Source organism: Coenobita brevimanus, chromosome 65, assembly GCF_032717465.1.
Source record: "Coenobita brevimanus isolate Jiangsu-jjx chromosome 65, ASM3271746v2, whole genome shotgun sequence".
NCBI lineage: Eukaryota > Metazoa > Arthropoda > Malacostraca > Decapoda > Coenobitidae > Coenobita > Coenobita brevimanus.
Genome location: NC_137018.1, coordinates 49,898,789 through 49,917,908, shown reverse-complemented (window position 1 = coordinate 49,917,908; position 19,120 = coordinate 49,898,789). Strand labels below are relative to the sequence as shown.

Sequence of the window (19,120 nt, the reverse complement as noted above, 5' to 3'; positions counted from 1 at the left end):
GTTCCTTCAAAGCAGTGATAAGAAACAGGGAAGTGAGCATGGAAGTGAAAAAGTTACTACATGACAGTATTGTGATACCAACACTAACGTACGGAAGTGAAGCTTGGACATTGTTGGAAGGACACAAGAGTGAGAGCAGTGGAAATGAGTTATTTAAGAGGAGCCTGTGGAGTCACGTGGAGAGACAGGCTGACGAATGAGGATATAAAGGAGCGTTGTGGTGTGGATGTGGATGTGGATGTGATAGGAAGCGTTATGAGGAACACACTGAGGTGGTTTGGCCATGTGGAGAGGAAGGAGGGTGAAAGACTGACGAAGAGAGTGTATGTGAGTGAGGTGGAGGGGGTAAGAGGGAGGGGGAGACCGAGGATGAGATGGAGGGATGGGGTGGAGAGGTATATGAGAGAGGGGGGTGTGAGTTGGGAGCAGGGCAGTGAAATGGCGGGGGACAGGGCGACTTGGAGGTGATTTGTTTGTGGCCACCCCAAACGGGATTGAGGCGTCTGGCAATAGATAGATAGATAGATAGATAGATCTTCATATTTCATTCTCCCCACCATCAAATGACTTTATTCAGATTTTAAAAATGTTTCTCATGCTGAAAGGATTAAGCAATCTCCATCAACTCTTTCAGGACTAGCAGGTTAGAGCACATGCTATTAACCTAAAGGTCCAACACTTGATTTTACCTGGTCACTGGTTAAGTCAATGACAGCATCCAGTCAAAAAGCCTTATACATTTCAGTGAAAGTCTTTTAATCTGGGGGAACACCACAACCCCTTGAAGAGGGGAGTGCATGGCATAAAACTGCACATCCTTGCCTCCTCCAGACAACTCTGTTCAGCTTAGCAAAGACCATTTATACAGAAAAGGGTTCAACTCAACACAAAAAATTCTTATAATGAAGTGACAAACAGAGACCTGACGCACCTGAGAACTGCGTGATGGCCAGCTGACATGAGAACTTGCTGGTGTCCACGTGATGTCGGTGGAGTGGTGACGGTTTACTGGACACAGAGCGGAGCAGCGCCTTCACCAGTGCAATCAATTGCTTTCCTAAACTTTGAATATCTTTGGCTGTGGGTGCTGATTCCATGAACCTGTGGGGAGTATGAGTTAAGTATGGATGCTAAGAACGTTTGGTGATGAGGAGGTGATGCCATGAAACTGACGAACTTAAGAGAGATAAACTAGGATGTGATGAAATACAGTATATGAAGTGAAGATGCTATCACGAATCTGTGAGGATATGATCGATAAGTGGTACAAGTATGGGTAAAGGTGAAGGCAGACACTATGACATACTTAGCCACAGTGCTCATCTCCGTAAGTTTAGGCCCTTGAACGTGTGGCAAGTTATTCACCCACTGTCCTGGGATATAAAAACCAAATATGTCACTCAAGTTACCACAGTTACATACTCTAGGTGTTATGTTACCTCATGTACTATTTCATCTACCAACAAAACAATTTGTGGATGGACACCTGAGGCATGCAGCACCAACTGCCCAAACCAAAAATCAAAATCTTGTGATATTAGGCCAGCAGCTTTGTAACTAGCAACACTAACCACTTGTCTACCACAGGAATGTATTGAAATAAATGGAGAAGAAAAGATATCATGAACCTGTGAGGAAGTGAGGGTTAAGCCTGTATGTCAGGACTGAAGTGAGGAGTAAGACTGGAGGAAATGAATGTAAAGTGAAGGTTAAGTCTGGACATGTGAGAGGGTTTTTGAGGTGGATGACATAATAGCTAAACCTTGTGGTATGGTGATGTAATTTTAGCTTTATACTTGTTGCTACCATATGATTATAATTTGCAGTGGGAGGATATGACGTGACCAATGACAGCTAAAATTAATCAAGATATATCAGAACGAAATGGTTAGTAACTCGTTTCCAACTCCTTAGTTATAAGGTGTCCCTTCAAAACTGAATAAACTGTCTAATGGTAGTAACAATGCAAAATAAGTATATCAGTGTACTGAATGGGTTACATGGGTAATCAGCATACAAAATCCGAAAGTGAATGAGAGGTTATATGAATGCTTTTCGTACAGTTACATTGGATGAACGGCAAAACATGGAGAGAGCCAACTAGTGAACAGAAAAATAACCTCAACCCTCAAATAACAGCTGATGACTTATGCATTTTACTCTGGTTCACTCAAAGCAATTTCACATACCAATGGAAAAAGTCCCCTTGAAAAATAATGAATGATGGACAGAGTATTAAAAAAAAAAAAAAAAAAAAAGAAAATGAAAACAAGTAAGTGGTCAAATAAAGGCAAAAGAAAAAAGTGTGGCAATGAAAACAGGCAGATGATAGCATGTGAAGGTTATATATTTAAAAAAAAAAAAAAAACTGCCCCACACAGCAGATACAAACACTACTGCTAATCATATTACCAATTGATAAATAATCATTCTTATCAGCAATGAAATGATTTTATAAGAATTTAAATGCATCACTTCAAGAGCTATAATACGGTATGTATATACAGTACAATACTATACTGTGAGTTAGTGAGAATTAGTGCCATAAAACAATTGGATGCAGTGGTGACACTTATAATAATTGCAGTCAATAACTACGTGTCAAGTGGGGTTGGTGGAGGATTAGTGCCCCTCCCTGTAAAACAATTAACTCTAAGCCGTTGGCCACCCCGTTTGGGATACATGGCGTCTGGCAATGAATGAATGAATGAACTGTTTTCAGAAATGATATTACTAAAGCATCCTTGTTAAGATCCATTTAAAATCTACCAAGGAAAAAGTGAAAGATGACAAACTACAGTGCATAAATAATGGAAGCAAGAAAATCTGTCTACAATGAAAGTATCAGAAACAAAAGAACCTACGAAGATTATCAAAGAACATATAAATATCCATAATTATGAATACAGAAAATGAAAATTATCAATATAAGGAAATAAACTACACTAATCAACAACAAAAACTACAAATAACAAGACTACCATACTCCACTCTTCATACACAATCTCCAATTTCCCATCCCTTTCACTATTATCAGAGATGCCATGATACTGATGCTTAGTAATAGTTAACTGGTAATAGATGGTAAAAGTTAATCCCATACTACCCCCTTCAGTGTTCAAAGGGATCCAAAGCTACAATGCTGCTGTTCAGTAAAAGGGGACAGTAGATTTAAAAAAAAAAAAAAAAAAAAAAAAAAAAAAGTATACTACTGGGAGAATTATCAACAGTACATTCAGTGAAATTATTTTATAAGTGAAATAAATGATTCAGAAATTACAACATGCACACAGCGCTACACTGGTCATGCACATCAGTACCACAATCCAGACCTAACCATTCGTTGTCTCTCTGCCCTCTCTCGTACAGGTACACCCCTTTCATCCACCAGTCGCCACCTCCTTTGTCGCTACATCTCACGATAAAATCTAACAACTGACTGAGCACTGACTCTGGTAATCCAAACTGACTTGAGAAAGGCAGAGTAAGCAATGTCGATGGGCAGGACGTATGGGAGTGTCATGACGGACAGCAGCTTCATGGATCGGTGCTTGAAGACCCAGTTCATCAGACCCTGGTTGGCCTTGTTGATGGCATCCTGCAAAATTCCTCCCACAGCCTCTGGCAGCTGGTCCAAGATGGCCTCCTGTTCAAGACAATGGACAAGCGAATACACATCTAATTAGCAGATATAAATATGTTCCAAAAACCTTTCACATCACTTAAATGCGGGAAAGCAGGATACTGCAAATTCTAACCAGTTCATGTTCCTTACTTAATATTAAAGATAAAGAAAACTATTGTAACAGAAAAGTACAGTATGCTGAGCTTTATCATTAAGTAAGGATGATATTGTGCACTCAGGTACTATACTGTATTACACTACAATGTTAATGGCAACAGATGAGGGTCCAGACACTCATTCTACACTCCTGCCCTAAACAATATCCTATGCTGGGTGATTTCAAGACTAGCATCTAAGGGCACCTCATGCATTAAGAAAGTAACAGTTTCCTCTTTCATGAACCCCTCCCCCCATGCAATCCTCCCTCCCCCCCCTCTCTCTCTCTACCTTAACCCCAACTATCTGATGACTGGAAAGTTCTCTTTTAGTGAGGGAGTTACAGTCTCCATTTGCCTCTTCACAGCCAGATGTCTCTCTGAGCTAAATACATCATCTGGAGATACAGTAGCTACAATGTAACATAAAGCAAATCACCACTCCTCGTTTCTTTCCCTCTCCCTCCCTTCACACCTCTCCACCACCCTTCCCTCACTTCTTTCCCTCCCCCTCCCATCACACCTCTCCATCACCCTTCCCTCACTTCTTTCCCTCCCCCTCCCATCACACCTCACTACTACCCTCCCTCATTTCTTTCCTTCCCCCTCCACCACCATCCCTCATTTCTTTCCCTCCCCCTCCCATCACACTTCCTTATTACCCTCCCTCACTTTTTTCCCTCCCTTTCCCATCACACCTCTCTAGCACTCTCCCTTACTTCTATCCCTCCCCCTCCCATCACACCTTCCCACCACCGTCCTTCACTCCTTCCCTCCCCCTCCCATCATGTCTCTCAATCATCTTCCTTTGCTTCTCCTTTCACTCTCCCTCCCACAATGCCTCTCTACTTCGTCTCACCTTTCTCTGCCTGTTACAGTCATCACAGTCCAGATGGCTCAGGTCCAAGGCTGTTTCATGCTCCTCATCATGTTCCTGTTCCTGTTCCTGAGAGTCCTGATCCTGTATATGAAAAATTTAGGTGAATGAAAATAAATAAATAAATAAATAAATAAATACTTAGTCTTATCCTAGACTATGGTAGCACAGCCATGGGACCCTAAATATTTTAAAATTTTTAGTCTAACACAATACTCCCCATCTCAATGAAAAGATTACAACAACATTATCTCTACACTATCTTATCCCTGTATGTGACAATGGAAAGCTTTACATTTTCCATCAAGCCTACCTTTTGCCCATAACATCCCCAACAAACACAATAAAGATCTTCAAACAGTCATCTCTCTTTTAAAGAAATGTTTGCTATCATATATCAATGTCTCCCTTGATAGAAATGCTAAAAAAAAATCCAAACAACATCCCTAGCTTTGCTAAAAATTCCTTCTTCATATTTCATTCTGCCTTCTGGCAAATATTACTGTGCTTCGTATGAAAATGCATTAGTAGTTACTGTTAATGGACAACTTCATGCCACACTGTAACTAAAGCAAACCTGCAGTAGAGATAAATTTCAGTTCACTGAGAAGACAATGGGTCCAACACACTTGAGGTGTTACACAGTTGTCTCAGTTGCATGTATAACTGTTGTATGGCATGGTTTGCAGAATTACTAAGGTACATGTGTTATCTATGGTAATATTTAGACTGTGTTATGAACATCTTCATTACCCAACCAATTTTACTCAGATCATCATGCTTGGTAAGTAGTTTCTTTCCTGGTGTATGCACTTACACAATGAAGATGGGCATCTGTTCAGTTTCCACTCTCAGTATTAAGTAGCAGGGGGTATATAAGGGTGAATTCCCGCCATTCTTGTGAGTCCTTGCATACCATGGGTTCTATACCTGAGTGGATCTTGGATGTATTTACACTCCATCTTCAGCTCCCATAAGTACCATATGCTCTCTTATACTGTGCTCCTCTTGGGTAGTGATTTCTTTTAATTTTGTGTATGCTGTGTGCCATGTGTGTTTGAAGTGTCGAAGTGTTTTGGGTGGAATTAAGTGCTGTGTATGAATTATATTGCACATACACATAATTTACATTATTTGGGGCGGATTTAAAGAATTCAGGTTAAGGCTCTTCCAGTCGGACTGAGCCTGTGTAGGTTTATATCCAAGGGATGGTTGGGGTTTATTGCTCATGTAATGCCACCCAGGGATATGTGAGGGCAGTCACTCTCATCTTAAACGTCAGGACCAACTGGCCTAGCCCTGGGCTCCTACGCTCATGAGGCATCATAGGATTGGATGATGGACGGATGGATGGATTAACAAGAGAGGCAAATCAACTTACAGTGACAGTGAATCGGGACTGTACAGCCAAACAACGTGTGCAGTTGATGAGGTTGCTGCGCTGGAGGTAGTCAAGGGCATCATTGAAACCCTGCTGACACATCTTGCTCAGCACCTCTGGCGGCGGCGGGAACAGGATGCGAGCAAATCGGTACAAGTTCTCTTTGCTCAGCTCTATGCTTGTGTTGGCAAGGTTCACCTAGTAGAGACAGCCACACAGAACAGAACTGTCAGTGTAAGCATTGTGATTCCTAAGCTTGTGTAACAGCTCCAGGGTATATCTGTAATTAATTTCCATTTTTCTTTTTTTAAACCACTGGTTCCTTAAAATGTGTTGTAATTATGTGAACCTAAAAATATAAAAGTGCATTATAAAATCATATTAATAATACTATTAAAGTACTGTATGCAGTATATTCATATTCATGATACTGGTATTTTAGTCTATATAAAAAAAATAATTCTTCCACAGAACATTGTGAATATTCCTATAATACAGTGCTCACCTTAATATTTTATACAGTCACTACAGAATTACACCTCTATGATCAATTTACTATAAGAACAAACTAGGCATAAACAGCAAGTTACCATAGCAATGCAAGCAAACAAGCAAATACCATGCAACAGGAAGCACATGGAACAAAACAATAACATGCACGCACAAGAAGCAAGAAATAATACCATAATAAAAAGTTTTTCAACTGTATACATACATCTAGTCCTGTGAAGAGAGAAACCTGTACTTTACACAGTGTTGCCCCATGAGAAGCATAGAAGCCTGGGGCTAGGCAAGTTGGTTCAGACATTTAAGATGAATGCGACCAGCCTCACTCATCCCTGAGTGGCATTACGTAAACAATAAACCCTAATCACCCCCGTGAATATAAATCTGCACAGGCTCACTCCGATTGGAGCGCCTTAATTACTCACTAAACCACCAGGCACCGTAATTTGGTTATATGGTTACCACCCAGCATAGTACTGTAAATGGTTTCCTGGTGTAGAGGAAACCATCTGGCTTGTCACTCAGTGTAGAGTCACCCACAGACAGAAGGAAGAGAAAAGAAAGAAGGACATATGAGGAACGAAGGGAATAAGGAAGAAAGAGAGGAAAGTGCAGCCTCTCGAGAGCAGCACTACATCGAGTGTGTGGATGGCATATTAGCAAAATAAATAAACAACACAACTTACATGCCCCACCACTCCACTCAACAGGTATTACAGATCTAGTGTTACTGATGGCATGTAACAGTTAACAAATGCCTTTCATTCATGTGTGTGTGTTTTGACGTTTTACCACTACAACCTACTGGTTAGGTGGTGGTGACAATCATCCACTCACGTGACGTAATGCTATCTACTTCTTCACTGACCTTCATCATTCTATCTCTGTGACTTCCCTCCTCTCATCCTGTTTCTCCGTTTTCTGCCTGTCACTTTTTATTACTCTTCTTTCCATTTCATGCAGGAATACACTGAGTGACAAGCCTGATGGTTTCATGTAACCCAGGAAACCATTTGCAATGCCGGGTGATAACCATATAACAGGGTGATGTGAAGCCTGCTACAGTGCTTTGCTTACTGGGTGGATCAATACAAATGTAGCATCAATTCAGGAACCAAACCTCCAAACATCCCCGTGTCTTGCTGTTGTGAGATGTTGTCAACTGCATGGAAACATTGGTTCACTGAATAGGATGGCCCTGCAAAGGCCAGTTGCTTGCCTGGAGCTGATGGGTCTGCTCAGCCAGACAGACTGGGGATGATTAACAACTACTAAAACCAGACAGTATTCTTAACGGATTTCTTTTACTATCACTACTAATATTACATAATCTATGACCTACTGATAATCAACAGATATGTACAGTAATTCAACTGTGCTGTAACTATCAAACTAGGATAATTAAATAGCACTCATTATGTGTCTGGCAAATGTATAAATGCCACCACATCAATTTGTTTTTGTGATGTAGCACGACATGCTACACGACTTAACAGAAAATACAAACCTGTTTGTTTAATTCTGGAAGGCTTAGCAAATGCTGGCATGTCAGTCTGCAGCTGACATAAAGGTATAAAGGAATATACTGTACTGTAATCTAAGTGTATGTACAACCATGTATGTTCTCCTAATATCTTTGTTATACACAATCATCCGTGAGATAAGTTTCTCCAATACAGTATTGCTTATCTGTTTGTTTGCTTTTTTAAATAACAGACCAGAGGAAGGAAAAACAAATGAATGAAAAAAAAAAAAACTAATCCATACACCAGATTACTGGTGTCCTCTGTTCATAAAGTATCTGTAACAGTTAGACTTGAACAGCTGTAGGTTCAAGTTTTGAGGGAAACAACTCTCGGGGATGCGAGTTCCAGAGAAATGCAGTTCGGGGAATGAAAGAATTCTGATAGGCAGAAGTTCTGCAAAATGGCTGTGTGACATTCCAGTCATGAGCGCTACCAGATGCCCGTGTAACACGAGGGAAGGCATGGAGATGTGGCATAATGGACGCAACATTCCACCTTACTTGTAGGGGAGGTAGTTTATTAGTAATAGCAGGGTTATTAATAATTCTAACAGCATCATATGTCATCATACACCTGATGCATAACTGTACAATAATGACAACATCCACCAAATGAAAGATAAATGTACACAACTACACAAGACAAACAGCACAGTAAGCCCCATGACTGCAAAAACAATTTGACAGCAGAAACAGCCCTGTGAAATCAGTGTGCATGATATGCGATTGATGGTGAACCACAATGAGTCCCAACCAGCGTTATGCTATGTACCGTGATGAGGCCGGCAGTGTGATCACGAGGGCAGATGTCTGCCTCACCACAGAAGGGACTAACAGTGGCAGTGAACTCATCCATCTCTGGCAAGTTATTGGAGAAGCCACCATCAACATATCTGATGCCGCCCACTCGGGGACAGATCCATCCGCTGAACCCCGGGATGAATGCTGAGCACAGCAATGCCTGTCAGGGTGTCAAGTTTCTTATACTTTGACAGTTACAGCAAAGTATTTTTATACCAACATAGTAACAGCAAAGTGTACAAACTTGTGACATTTGTCACCACACCAACACTGGTCCCCTTGCTTCTTAAATTTGCCAAGGTTATGGAAGGGCATATGGAACCATCTCCTCTCTTCTTTCTCACACTCATGCCTAAAAGTGTAATGATTCACAAGTGATGAGTGACTGCAGATGTATGAAAATACTGTACATAGAATACAATATACACTATCTTGCCAAATATCCTACATGCAATGAGGCTGAGTACCAACTACACATAACAAAGTTTATGTCAACATCCCATTATGATTCTGTACGGTACTTGCAACACTATCCATTAATACACAGAACAGTAACCATTTCTAGCCAACAATAACTAGTACTGTATTTGTCTATGCCAGAAAAAAATACTTAAGAAACTAAAGTACAGTACAGTGATAACCTGTTACAACACTATATAAACCTTCCCACATTTAGGACACTTACCACCTCCCATATCGTACAGACACATGTAAATGTCGGCTGTCACTCCAGTCAAACCAGCTTTATATATGCTAAAACATACCATAGTGGTAAAGTACACTCCAACACTTTTATGATCAAATTACATATGGTATACTACCGTATCTAACCCAGATCTACAATATCAGGTAAACTTAACCTCTGTTGCAAGACCTTACAGTAGGACCACAAGCATAATCGTATTTTGCTATATATACAGTATTTTAAATCACTGCCATATGCATAAGGTTCACTGCATCTACAATACGCATATGGTTCAGAGCAGTTTAACAACGCTATGTACTCCAAACACGGCAAATTGACTACTGGTTATACCGTGTAGGAAACAGATTCTCGGTCACGAGGGCAGATGTCATGTTCTCCAGCAAAGGGACTGACAGAAACTGTATTATCATCAAGCTGTGGGATGTTGTTGCTGCACACACCATCCAGGTACCTGACGCCACGGAATGTTGGGGGCAGCCACCCACTGAACCCCGGCACAAAGCATGAGCACAGCACAGCCTATATGGTGAGAACAATGTCAACTTATCACACCCCTTTCCTTAACATTTCATCACTTGAAACAGACTTACAGTTTGAGGGTACAAAGTTTGGTAATAAAAAATCAGTACACTTAAGAGATGCTCAGCCTCTTCTTCCTAGTGGCAATACACATGCTTGCATGTGTCAGTATTGCTCACCTGATGAGGGATCTTCATGCTGCATGATCAAAAGTATTACATCACACCAAATACATAATGGGACATCTGCCATAATCATCCTATTATTTTGTACTTACACAAAGTGCAAATTGACCTAAATGGAAACTTCATCACCTCTTTTAGGGCATTAACTGGAGTACAGAAACCTCAAGTACAGCATATTTTCTGAGTTGTACAAGCTACAAGATTAGCTACAACACAATTCTGCAGTATTACCTCAACATTACTTCACAAACACAGAGATAGGTGGGCTTCCAGTCCCATTGAATCACCTGCTTTTGTCACCTTTTATTAAGTGCAATAAACATGTTGTAGGATTCAAAAATCTTGATTCAGTTCAGCAAAATACTTCACAGATTATGAAACTGAACTAAATCCTCACTAAACATCAACAAAATCAGAGTTCCATATTAATATTTCATGGAAAAATACACTATATATATATTATATATATATATCTCTCTCTCTCTCTTTCTATGACACACACACACACACACACACACACACACACACACACACACACACACACACACACACACACACAGTAAACTCTCAATCATCCATCACCACAATATCAGGCCCAACACAATATCCGGTGCTGCTGGCCCGGCTATATTAAACCAATATCCGGTGCCAAACGGAACATAATCGGCAGTTCTAAGCAATACCCAGCGTTGAAGCATATCAACCAGCTCATAATTGGTAGCCGACCAGTGCTGTTACTGTACTGTATCACTATTTTATTATACCATATTTTATGCTTAGTTTTCATCTTTTACTCTTGGGAAAGTTTTTAGGACAGAGGGTTCAGACAAATATTAACACAATAACCTGCTCAACACAAAATGTTAAGTCAATGGGGGGGGGGGGTACAATGCGATACCTGGTGATTCACGTTTCTCGGCATAGAACTTGGCTGAATTCCATCTAACTATCTACTGCCAGACGCCCCAATCCCGTATGGGGTGGCCACAAACAAATCGCCTCCACGTAGCCCTGTCCAATGCCACTTCATCGTCTTGCTCCCGGTTCACACACCCCTCTCTCATAGACCACTCCACTCCATCCCTCCATCTCATCCTTGGCTTCTCCCTCCCTCTCCCCCCTTCCACCTTACTCACATACACTCTCCTCATTAGTCTCTCACTCTCCACCCTCTCCACATGGCCAAACCACCTAAATGTATTTCTCCTAATGCTTCCTATCACATCATCACCACAGCGCTCCTTCACTTCCTCATTTGTCAATCTGTCTCTCCGGGTAACTCCACATGCTCCTCTCAAATAGCTCATTTCCAATGCTCTCACTCTTGACTTGTGTCCTTCCAGCAAGGTCCAAGCTTTGCGTCCATTCGTTAAGAGTTGGTATCACATTACTGTCATACAATGACTTTTTTTACTTCCATGCTCACTTCTCTGTTCCTTATCACTGCTTTCAAAGAACCAGCAACCTATTTTCCCTGTTGTACTTTTTTAAGCACTTCACCCTCTAAACTTCCATCCTTACTCATCACACTACCCAGGTACTTAAACACTCGCATTTTCCATCTCCTCCTCATCCTGCCTCACTATACATTCAGTGACTTCACTTCTCTCAAAGACCATGCCTTTACTCTTCCCTACATTCACCTTTAGATTCCGTTTCTTACATACACTCCCAAACTCATTCAACAAGTCTTGCAGCTCCCCTTCAACTTCACCTAACAGCACAATATCATCTGCAGACAACAGTACAGCAAGTTTCCAAACATTGCCCTCTCTTATTAAGGTAACTCCAACATCCACTGCCCTACCTGGCAAGCTGAATTACAACAGATAATTGAGAGCTGACTGTATTTATGAGTATATATTCCTGAAATATGCTGCAATAAATGTATGTGCAAACACACTAAACACAGCATCATACTTTGGCACATAATTCATGATTATTAATCATGATCATGCCGGCTATGAAAGCTTAACTACAGGGAAAATGTAACCCGCACTAGTATTTGCTAAGCCTGAGAAGCAAGGATGGTCAGCCATGCATTGTGATACTAATACTGTGCAAGTAAAACCAGTAGCAGATGGAGATAGGAGAATGTAGTAACTATCAAAAATGATAAGTGTAATAACTTGCAAATGTAAGGACCCAGGTACTGTACTACTTCTGTGTCCTAAGACACCCAAATGTAGGTGATTGGCCTATATCCCCGCAAAAGCATCCACTCAGAGCACCACCTAAAACATGAGTATCTAATCTCTGTTGTTGCCGTCTCCTTTCGCTAGTTTCCACCTATGCATCGACATTTATGTGGTTATGGTAGCAAGAGGCATGCAAAAAGTCTGCTCAGGTCAGTGTTAGGAGCTCCATGCAGCCAGACACCAGTACTGCCATCTCTGTTCCACCTGCATAAAGTTGGCAGCGTTGTCACGGGGGCAGATGTCACTCTCACCGCAGAATGGACTGACAGTGATGGTGGACTCGTCGAGGATGGGCAAGTTGTCAGTGAACCCTCCATCCATGTATCGTACCCCTCGGAATGTTGCTGGAGCCCACCCGCTGAACACAGGGATAAACGCCGAGCACAAAATGGCCTAGCGAGGTGTGGTGAGGCAAGAGTGTAGGTGTAGTAAGGCAGTAATGTGTGGTGAAGTAATGGTGAAGGTATGGTGAAGTGTAGCGCGGGTGTGGAATGGCCTAGTACAGAATAGTGAGGCTGAAGTGGGTGCAGTGTGGGGATATGTAGTAAAGCAATGGAAATGTGGCAAAGAGAAGGTGAGGGTGTGGTGCAGTATGATGATGCAGAAATAAGGAGCAGGGAGGAGATTGAAGCAATGATTAAAGTGTTGTGAGGTAGAGAGGTCCTGAGACAGATGAATTGGTGGTGAAGTGTGGTGAGAGTGGGGTGAAGTGCAATGAGAATGGGGTGTGTGGCAGCGTATGTACTGTAAAGCCAATTTGCACACACCTGGGATGAGAAGGCAGCTCTATTATCTATATTCAATCTGTCCCATGGCTCTTCAGGGGCAAATGATACACAGGGATAAGGAATACCACTTTGTTACTGGAGAAGTGACTTGCATTAGTGTGACGTGGGGATGTGTGGTAAGAGTTTAGGGGTGATGGTGTGATGTTTATGGTGAAGTTGTGGGGTGAGAGTATGGTGTGTGGTGATGGCATGGTGAGGGTGGAGTGTGTGGTAATGAAAACAGTGCAGCATATGGTGTGGGTGTGTGGTGAGGTTGGAGGTGTGTAGTGAGAGTCAGGGTGAGCTGTGTGGTCTGTGGTTTGCTGGGAGGGTGAGCTGTATGGTTTGTGGTGTGGTGAGGGTGAGACATGTGGTGACAGTGAGGGTGAGTGTGGGCTGTCTGGTGAGGATATGGTAAAGGTGTGGTGAGAATAACAGTGCAGATGTGAAGGTGAGGATGTGGTTGAGGGTGTGATGGAGAGGGTGTGGCAGTGCAGGTATGCTAGTAAAGATAGCGAGGGTATGGTAGTGAAGGTAGTGATGGTATGGTAGTAAAAGCAGTGAAGGTATCATAGTAAATGTGTGGTACTGAGGATGCAATGGTGTAGGTGTGTGGTGAGGGTAAAGGTGCAGGGTGCCAGCATGGATGCGTGATGAGGATGTAGTGATAAGGGTGGGGGAGGGGAGAGGGGGTGGGGGTAGGGGGGGCAGAGGTTGGGGTGAGGATGAATGTGTGTGAGGGGTGAGGTTGGGGTGGGGGTTGGGGTTGGGGTGGGGATGGGGATGGGGTTGGGGTTGCAGTTGGAGGTTGGGGTGGGGGTAGGGGTGAGGGTGAATGTGCAAGGTGAAGGTGAGGTAAGAAAGTGAGTGTGGGAGGGAAGGAAGTCTAAATAATTTAAGTGAGGGAGGGGGGAGGGGGGAGGAAGGGAGGATGAAAGAGAAAGAGCAAAGGTGGAGGGGGAGGAGTCTACTAAAGGCAGGAAGGGAGTTAAGGGGGAGAGGGGAAGAAGTAGGTAGCAGAGGGAAGGAAGGTGGGAGGGGAAGAGGGAGTTAGAGGCAGGAGGGAAGGAGAGGACAGAGGAGGAAGGTAGAGGTGGGAGGGAAGGGGGGCAGGGTAAGTGGGAGGGAGGGAAAGAACAAGGGAGAAGGGGAATGGAGGAAGGACAAGTGGGGCAGAGGGAAGAAGAGAGGGAAATAAGAAGAAATGAGAGAGAGAGGGGGGGGAGGGGCTTGAGAAGGATGTGAGGTAAGAGACATGGAGAAATATAGGGGGGAGGGGGATGGAGAGGAGGGAAGGAAACAGTTCTCAATGTTATTATGTGGCTTAAACACTAAATGCTTAAAGATACATCCTGAAAATGGGTATTAATATTAGGGTGCATCCAGATCTGGCAAAATAATAGAATATCTAGTTCTACAGCATATATATATATATATATATATATATATATATATATATATATGTAAACGAGAAATCAACACAACTTCCATTTACTAACACATCACTCGATCTTTGTTTCTGCCTTCCTCCGCAACCTCCATCCATTATATCTCTATTATTTTCATTCATCATCAATCTTGCCGCCTCCATTTTCTTCTCGCAATCCATCTTAACAACCCCAGAAAAATCTTTCTCCAAGAAAAAAAAAAAAGAAAGAAAGAAAGAAAGAAAACGGGTCCGTGTATACATCAGAGAAAATTGATGTAAACAAACCACTTTGAGGGAGAACTAACCTGTACGAGCTCCTCGCGTGTATCGAACTGAGATAGTAGTATATTCTTGCCATCGCTCACTCTAGTTACGGAGATGAAAAGTCGCCCGCTAACGATCTTGTGCGCGTCCTCTGGGAGAACCTAAAAAAAAAAAAAGATATACTGCATAACGAAATAACAAGCATTATTAATTATCCTAACCCAGTGCGCAAAGTACTCACGATTCAATTATTCAAAATTATTACATTGTTTTGTTGCCCACTCTAAAGAAAAAAATATGCAGTAAACACCCACCTCAACGCAGTATAAGCCGATAACTATAACCAAAAATTCGAATGTAAAAAAAAAAAATCTATCAAACTCATCCACCTTTCCATTAAATATACCCAACAGGGATTGACTACTTTAGTACTCACCTGCACTACGCACACTCCACCAATTCAAGCTGTATCGTAAATAGCCAAACCCTTTCATGACCAGGATGACTCGGACAAATATAAGTCGTTTAAATCGTCTGGTGTCAGTTCAAATTAGTCGAGTTTCCTCTAGCTATTATATAACCTGTAAGAGCCAATCCTCTCTCGGCCTTGCTTATCATCCACCATGTTAAACCTCCATTAAAACGACTGTGACAGACTGAATGCAGCATCCTCTCCCTTCCTTAACCCCTTACGTACGAATTCTCTCTCCTTGGCTTAACAAGATAATCTAATGTAACCTTAGCAAACTGAAAATGTCGCCGTATCAAAGGGGATCATCGTTGTGAAGGGGTTTTAATGTACACAATGTACACATAAATGTCTGCATAACGCTCTTCTCAAACACAAACAAATAAATACAGCAGTACATATCTTGTCAGTTCATTTCCCGTCCTTCAATCGCAGGTACACGTACAACCAAACCATTCTTCTCCACTACGTCTTACTGATTGTTAGGCTGCTCCACGCATCCCCCACATACTCGTACTTTTGAATTTCATCTCCCCACTTTTATTCTCCGTCTGTCACTTCCTCTCACAAATGTTCTATCATCGTCTTTCTCCACTCTGACTTAATGGTGGATAAGTTTGTTCCATCTTGCTCCCCATACTTTCAAATTTCATCACAGCATCCTGTTGACCATCTGCATCTTCCTCTCACCAATTCACTATGTTGCCATTTAAGAACATGAGAGGAAAACTGCAGTAGGCCAGTTGGTCCATGCAAGGCAGCTCCAACAAGATTAAACTACTAGAGTACGACAAGGATAGCAAAGCAGGCTCTCCTTGTTATGTTCACACGACTTTACTCAGATAAGGACTTATATTAATTCGCACTGGAGAGGTTTAAAATAGTGTCCATTTACCCCTTCGACAAGATCTCTACTCAGCTGCATACACGTCATAAAGTAGCAAAAAATAAATAAATAAATAAATAAAAGCGTCAGCTGATGGAAACGGTTAAGATAAGGCAAGGGGCAGTGTCGTGGGCTTAGGAGGCTTTCTACCATCTCTCCATTATACATTATTTTGCGTCCCTTTTATGCTCAACAGGCAGCATACGTAACATGCATGAAAATTAACTCCCTGAACCTCCCCCCCCCTTTATTAGTTAATCCTTGATACTTCCAGACGAATTTTACTGAGCTTCCAAATAGCCAATCGTACTGAAGTGGTAATGACAGCTGTATCTAACCCTCCAAGTTTGAACATTCACTTCTAAACTATATTAAATAGTGCGTATAGCAAGAATATCCTTTACACACACACACACCGTCACAACACTTCTTCACGCGCGGCACTATGTTTCCCTGTTAATCTACTTTAATAACTCAGAATTCAAGCTGTAGAGGTGGCAATTTCAGTCCAAGTTAAACTGAAAAGAGTATAAGGCGACTCACACTCAGTAAGCCCTCCCTCAGCAGCTTCTCCACGTTGAAGGTTGGGCTGAAGGGTCCTAGGGCTCTCTTTCTGGCCTCTGTAGCGGTTTTCAGCACTGACGAGGTGATGGTGCCTGGCGGAGGAAGAAAACAGGAAGTATTTTTATGATGTCTGGGGAAAAGAAGCGATATTACTACTACTACTACTACTACTACAACTATTATTATTATTATTATTATTTATGGTGCATGGGTGACACAAATAGCTATTATTATTACTCCTTCTTTAACTGAAGGGCAGTGGCGAACTTAAATATTTCAATCTGCCCATCGCCAGGTGATTTTCTACAGGTGACGGAAACGACTGCCCTCCAATGGGTTAAGGTAAACTGTCAGGCTATTAAATTCAGATCGACTGATTGACAGTTAGGCACCACACAGGTCCTACTTCATCCAGTCTATGGGTACCGCAGACTGGGAGGGGTTGTTATCGAATCCAAACACACACACACACACACACACACACACACACACACACACACACACACACACACACACTTCTTGCAGTTGCAGTCACTTGCATTATGACTTTATTCTTATTTAAAGCGCCCCCCCTTTTTTAGCTTAACAGGGACCTTCCAAGATAACTAATTCAGTCCCAAATCTTTTTTTTCCTGGTTATTCGTCCCTCCCATGTCATTTTATTACGTTTATGAGAGCCCGTCGCACTAAAGGGGTTTATGGGGGCTATATATAACTTTAACACTTCGATCAATACCTCCAAAGTTTAATAAAATTGTTTAGATGGGGGTGAGAAGCAAAACAAAAATGGCAGAAGCTAGTAGTGAAGGGTTTTACATGCGTCACCCTGTTATTTCATGTGCGTTAACTGTTGCAAAGAAAACGATGCTCTGATATCCCCACCACGATCTCTCTCTCTCTCTCTCTCTCTCCCTGACGTGTTGTATTCCAATGATAACAATGGTCCGTCTCTCTCTCTCTCTCTCTCTCTCTCTCTCTCTCTCTCTCTCTCTCTCTCAGCAGAATAAAACAATCTAGTATGATTATAAGGTCTGTGTGGTCTATGTATCCATGTAACACACACACACACACACACACACACACACACACACACACACACACACACTCTCTCTCTCTCTCTCTCAGCAGAATAAAACAATCTAGTATTCTGGACTATACGGTCTGTGTGGTCTATGTATCCATTCTCTCTCTCTCTCCACGAATCAATTATTGTCTTTCATATTAGAGAAAATGTAATACCCAGTGATGTGAAATGGAATGTGCTGGGAGGGAAGACTATTCTCTCTCTCTCTCTCTCTCTCTCTCGTTTCCCCATCATTAGCGACGATTTGGCGGTTCCGCAATGACGCAGTGATAATTCAAGAGAGAGAGAGAGAGAGAGAGAGAGAGAGGTGGAGGAAGAGAACGTGTGTATGTAGGTTAGGTGAGAATCTTTAACATAATTCAATCTACAAAAATAATACGAAAGAATCATCCATACGTAATTAAAATCCATTTAATATTTTAAATCCCAATGGGCATCTATTCCTCTCCTAACTATTAAATCTAGTCAACTACTTCTATTTCATTACCTCAAAAAGAGACATCTGGAAACACTTGTAACTTCTTCAGGTATTTGACCAAGTGCGCATGTGCCAGCGGATATATAATATGAAAAATAAAATAACCTCTTTTTTTTTTATGTATTATTAAACACAATTCATTCCACTGTGAGTGTTAAAGAAAACATCGTACAAAAGTCATCAAAGGCTGCGGGCATTTCCTAACGTAAAGCAAGGAGTGAATGAATTAATATGAAAAACCCACGCGGGCACCATTGTTGACATCCCTTCCGAAGACTGGCGGAGCGCGGGAGTTCCAACAATGTGGCCCTAGAAATCAATCACATTCATTCTTTTCCCAAGCGTCAATTCTTTTCCCCGGTAATTTAATAGCAATGCTGATCGTGTAATATTTTAAAAAACAGAAATACGGTTACTGTTGTGGCTGTTGCGCTGAGTAATGGCAAAAAGTTACAATTATTTTTTATTGATATTGTTATAACAGTTGCTTTAGGTGGGTGAGTGGGTGGGGGGAAAAGGGGGGAGTGAGAGATAGAGAGAGGGGAATGGAAGAGAGAGCAGAAGAGAGAAAGAGAGCATGGAGAGAAATCAATACATATTTACCAAAGCATACTCATTATTTGCGCTTGAATAATAATGATAATTATTATTATTATTATTATACTGCCACCAATTACTGCTCTTTATTATAATTACTATT

The 19,120-nt window shown here is 41.7% G+C and overlaps 1 protein-coding gene across 1 annotated transcript in view; it reads right to left on the bottom strand.

Moving 5' to 3' along the window:
* LOC145404837 (patatin-like phospholipase domain-containing protein 2) overlaps nt 1-19,120 on the bottom strand; it is an 80,395-nt gene that overhangs the window by 22,373 nt on the left and 38,902 nt on the right. Inside the window, exons 2-9 of the mRNA XM_080276335.1 lie at nt 16,838-16,950; nt 14,981-15,100; nt 9,908-10,096; nt 8,843-9,031; nt 6,039-6,236; nt 4,640-4,741; nt 3,471-3,646; nt 932-1,101 (exon numbers count right to left, since the gene is read on the bottom strand). Coding sequence (XP_080132461.1) covers nt 932-1,101; nt 3,471-3,646; nt 4,640-4,741; nt 6,039-6,236; nt 8,843-9,031; nt 9,908-10,096; nt 14,981-15,100; nt 16,838-16,950 — 1,257 coding nt within the window. The remainder of the gene's footprint in view (nt 1-931; nt 1,102-3,470; nt 3,647-4,639; nt 4,742-6,038; nt 6,237-8,842; nt 9,032-9,907; nt 10,097-14,980; nt 15,101-16,837; nt 16,951-19,120) is intronic.